General features: G+C 55.6%; 1 protein-coding gene across 3 annotated transcripts in view; it reads right to left on the reverse strand.

The window, feature by feature from the left end:
• Nucleotides 1-3781, reverse strand: part of CNKSR1 (connector enhancer of kinase suppressor of Ras 1) — a 12946-nt gene that overhangs the window by 6041 nt on the left and 3124 nt on the right. Inside the window, exons 2-9 of one of the 3 annotated variants that reach the window (XM_011955601.1) lie at nt 3277-3434; nt 2991-3172; nt 1953-2037; nt 1489-1530; nt 1307-1411; nt 636-695; nt 478-546; nt 64-165 (exon numbers count right to left, since the gene is read on the reverse strand). In XM_011955601.1, the coding sequence (XP_011810991.1) occupies nt 64-165; nt 478-546; nt 636-695; nt 1307-1411; nt 1489-1530; nt 1953-2037; nt 2991-3172; nt 3277-3434 (803 nt within the window). Of the gene's footprint in view, nt 1-63; nt 166-456; nt 547-635; nt 696-1306; nt 1412-1488; nt 1531-1952; nt 2038-2990; nt 3173-3276; nt 3435-3781 lie in introns of all 3 variants that reach the window. The other 2 variants (XM_011955600.1, XM_011955602.1) reach the window with 2 other exon arrangements.

Below are 3781 nucleotides of genomic sequence, written 5' to 3' on the forward strand. Positions count from 1 at the left end.
TGGTGGGGGCAGGTACCTGTTGGGGGAGTCTGAAGGCAGCTTGGGGGCGGCCGGGAAAGGTACCTGTGGGGGGGTCTCCGGTATCGGGATCTTCTTCAGCACTAAGCTGAGTCCGGCTGGCTCCCGCAGCAGCTCCCTCACCATGTTCTTACGGGGCCATCCCACCTGGGGGACAGAGACACTGGCTGGCATCAACCTGGGTAGGAGGCTCTGAAGCAACCACTAACTCTCACCCTTGTGCTGGGGGCTCTCTCTCAACCTCCCACTTCTGCCTCCCCTCACGTAGCCTCCTGGGAGCTTCCATGGGTCCCGTCACCTGGGCTCTGCAGAGGATGCTCTCACCAAACTTAGCTGGCTCATCTCCTGGAAGGCAGCTCCCAAACCCTGGTCAGAACGCTTGGTTGCCTCCCCACCCACTAGACTTGGGTTCTACTCGGTGACCCCTTCACCTCCTACCACATCCCTCTCCTCACGCACCACCACCTGCTCGTTGATCTGGACAACCTCGTCTCCAGGTTGGATCTGCAGCTGGGAGTCAGTGGGAACCTGGTGTGGGGAATGGGGCCTGAGGTTGGCCTGGTTTGCAGGTGAGAGGCTTCGGGGGTGGGTGGCTGGAAAGGGTGTGGGGCTCTCACCTGGGTGTCCACTTGGGACACAAAGTGCTGGCAATTGCTGGTGGTGTGAATTTCCAGGCCCTGCAGAGGCAGAGGCTGCAGTTACTGGGGGCTGGGGGGGCAACAGGGCCAGTAGGCAGGACCCCCGCCAGACACCAGGACTCTACAGTGGGTGGAACTGTGGCAAGAGCTGACCCCAAGCTGGTCCTGCCCAGACTTGCTGTGTGACTTTGGACTTGCTACTCCTCTGGGCCTCTGACTTCCCCTCTGCTAAGAACGATAGGGAAACTGGAGACCCTGATTTCTGAGGTACCAGCTTCTCAGCAACGTTCCTAAAGGGACAAGCAGGGACAGGACAGGGATAGGGCTCTAGTCTTCCCCACTGGTCAAAGATTAAATCAAGAAAGGTCACATCCTCTCCCTTTCTTCTAACTACCCCCGAGCCCCTGCCCTGTCTCCATCTTAAGGCTGGAACACCCTACCTGAGGCCACACCCACGTGGTGTGGGGACTGGGGAGGTGCGGAGCAATGGGAGACCCTGGCCAATCCTCTGGGCCTCCATTTTAGTATCTGTACAAAAAAGGCTTTCCCGCCAGGGCAGCACGGGATTCTGCAGGATCCTGGACCCTATTTCAGGGCCCAGACAAGGCTGCCAAGGGGTCAGAAGTGAGAGGTGGGAGGGCAGGGCTCACCAATGGACTGTCCAGCTGCACTTGCTCGAGCATGGCCCTCTGCTCCAGCAGCTCCTTGGGGCAGCAGACCAGGATGTTGTGGCAGATCCCAGCCACGTGGCTGCACTGGGGGAGGGGAGTGGGCTGTCTAGCCTGAGCCCCATCGTCCCCACCCCCACTCCCTTCCCACCCCATAGACTCACGATCCTCAGGACTGTGCCCTCCTTCTCAGCTCCTGGACCATCCTGGAAGCAGAATGAGAGAGTGGGGGCCTCCCCTGAGCAAGGGCCATAGGGGGACTGCCTTCTCCTGGGGGCAGGGTGGGATTCCCTGCAGTCCCTCCCTGCCTTCCCTATACTGGCTCCCTGCCCAGAACCACGGGGCCTCAGTGTTTTAACCAGAGGGCTCGTTTCCCTGATACCAGGCCCCCAGAAGTCACCACACGTGCCCTGCCCTCCCACCCTGTCCTGAGTGTCAAAATTCCCCCACCAGCTAGGAGACCCCAAAATGCCCCATCATCCCATACCCAGTTGCAGGACCTCCTCTCCTCCTTTCTCGCTCGTCTCAAGCCTCATACCCGATCCTGGGCTGATTCACAGGTTATAAAAAGCTCTAGCCCAGTTTGGTCTCTAGGGCATGGGCCAAGCCTGGCCCTTGGTTCTCCTACCTCATGCAAGACCTGGCTCAGCTCCTCCAACAAGTCCCGGATCTCCTGGCATGCCGAGAAGTCATTTAAGTGGGAGAAGAGGTACCTGGCAGGGGAAGAATGGCACAGTGGTTAAGGGACTATGCTTAACCACTCAGAGCCAATTACTCACCAATTACTCACCTCAGAGACTTGGGGATAATACCTGCTCTGATGGGTTTTGGTTTAGAGTAAAGGAGATGATTGAGACATCTAAAGAGATTAGCAGAGGTCTTATTTGTCACATGCCTACCACATGCCAACCCCTGTTCTAGGCACTGGGGAAACAGACATTAAAGACATCATACATCAATATCAATTTAACTTCAGTTGTAATAAGTATCATGAAACATTGGATAATGAGTTTATAATAATAAGTTATTACTTATTATTTATTAATAGTATAGCTTTGAGAGTGTACAACAGGGAAAACTTCCTCAAGGAGGTGACATTTGAAGTGGCGTCTGAGGACAAGCAGCAACCAGTGAACAGGGTTGGGGAGGCTCTCCATTCAGTGGTTATTGATGAGACGGATTATTACAAGCTGGAGGATGGGGTGGGAAACCAGGCATCCCAGTGCCCCTGCACGGGTGGACTAATCCCTTTGCCCTGCTCCGCTGTATCTTTTTTTTTTCTGAGACAGAGTCTCACTCTGTTGCCCAGGCTGGAGTACAGTGGCATCATCTTGGCTCACTGGAACCTGCACCTCCAAGGTTCAAGTGATTCTCCTGCCTCAGCCTCCCGAGTAGCTGGGATTACAGGTGCACACCACCACACCTGGCTAATTTTTAATATTTTTGGTAAAGACGGGGTTTCACCATGTTGGCCAGGCTGGTCTCGAACTCCTGACCTCAAGTGATCTGCCCGCTTCGGTCTCCCAAAGTGCTGGGATTACAGACGTAAGCCACCACAGCTGGCTCACTATATCTGAACAAGAGCCAAGCTCTGTTTTTCTCTCCCACACCCTTGAGGAGGCCAAAGATGACAAGAGTCCCTCAGTCGTCACCACAACCTGGGTACCTGCTGAGCCAGAAGAGGAGGCCGTTGGCTTCATGCACCAGCTCCACAGTTGCACAGAGGACATCAATAGGGGTCTTGGCACAGTCCCCCAGGCGGCCTTGGACTATGCTCTGGAAGTCATGGGTTGCCCCCAGCAGCCCCTCTGTCAGGCTCTTCAGGTTCTCTGTCTGTAGCCTGGAGCTCTGTGCCAGAGAGAGGGCAAGTCACCTCCCCGGCAGCAGCCAGCCCCCATCGGCACCCCCCATGTTGGTGGAAGCTGCAGCCAGTGTTACCAGCATTCACTCACCAGGGCCTGCAGCTGTTCCACCCCGCCCAGGATGAGCTCCTGGTGTCCCAGACACCGCACAGCCAGAGCCTCGAGGCTTCGGGGGCAGAGCTGGAGCAGGTTCTTGCCAGGCAGCTGCCAGTCCTCAAAGGGATAGTCCTGCAGGGAGTCGTCAAGACCTGGAGGGAGAGCAGGGGTCAGCTCGGGGGAAGCAGAGGTGTCAGGACCTTTTGGGCTGGTTCTTCACGCCTGCAAAGCCCTTTTCCCTCTAGTCTAGCCCTAATGATAACCCTGACACCCAGGCTGTTCTGCCCGTTTCACAGATGAGGCCACTGAGTTGAGGAGCATGAAAGTATAGGGCTCTCAAAAGTGGCCCCCAGACCAGCAGCAGCAGCCTCACTGGACAACTTGTTAGAAATGCAAATTATCAGGCCTCACACTACATCTGCTGAATCAGAAATTCTGAGACTGGGGCCCAGCAGTTTTTCTTTTTCTTTCTTTTTTTCTTTTTTTTTTTTTTTTTTGA

Source organism: Colobus angolensis, unplaced genomic scaffold (genome assembly GCF_000951035.1).
Source record: "Colobus angolensis palliatus isolate OR3802 unplaced genomic scaffold, Cang.pa_1.0 Scaffold4, whole genome shotgun sequence".
Taxonomy (NCBI): domain Eukaryota; kingdom Metazoa; phylum Chordata; class Mammalia; order Primates; family Cercopithecidae; genus Colobus; species Colobus angolensis.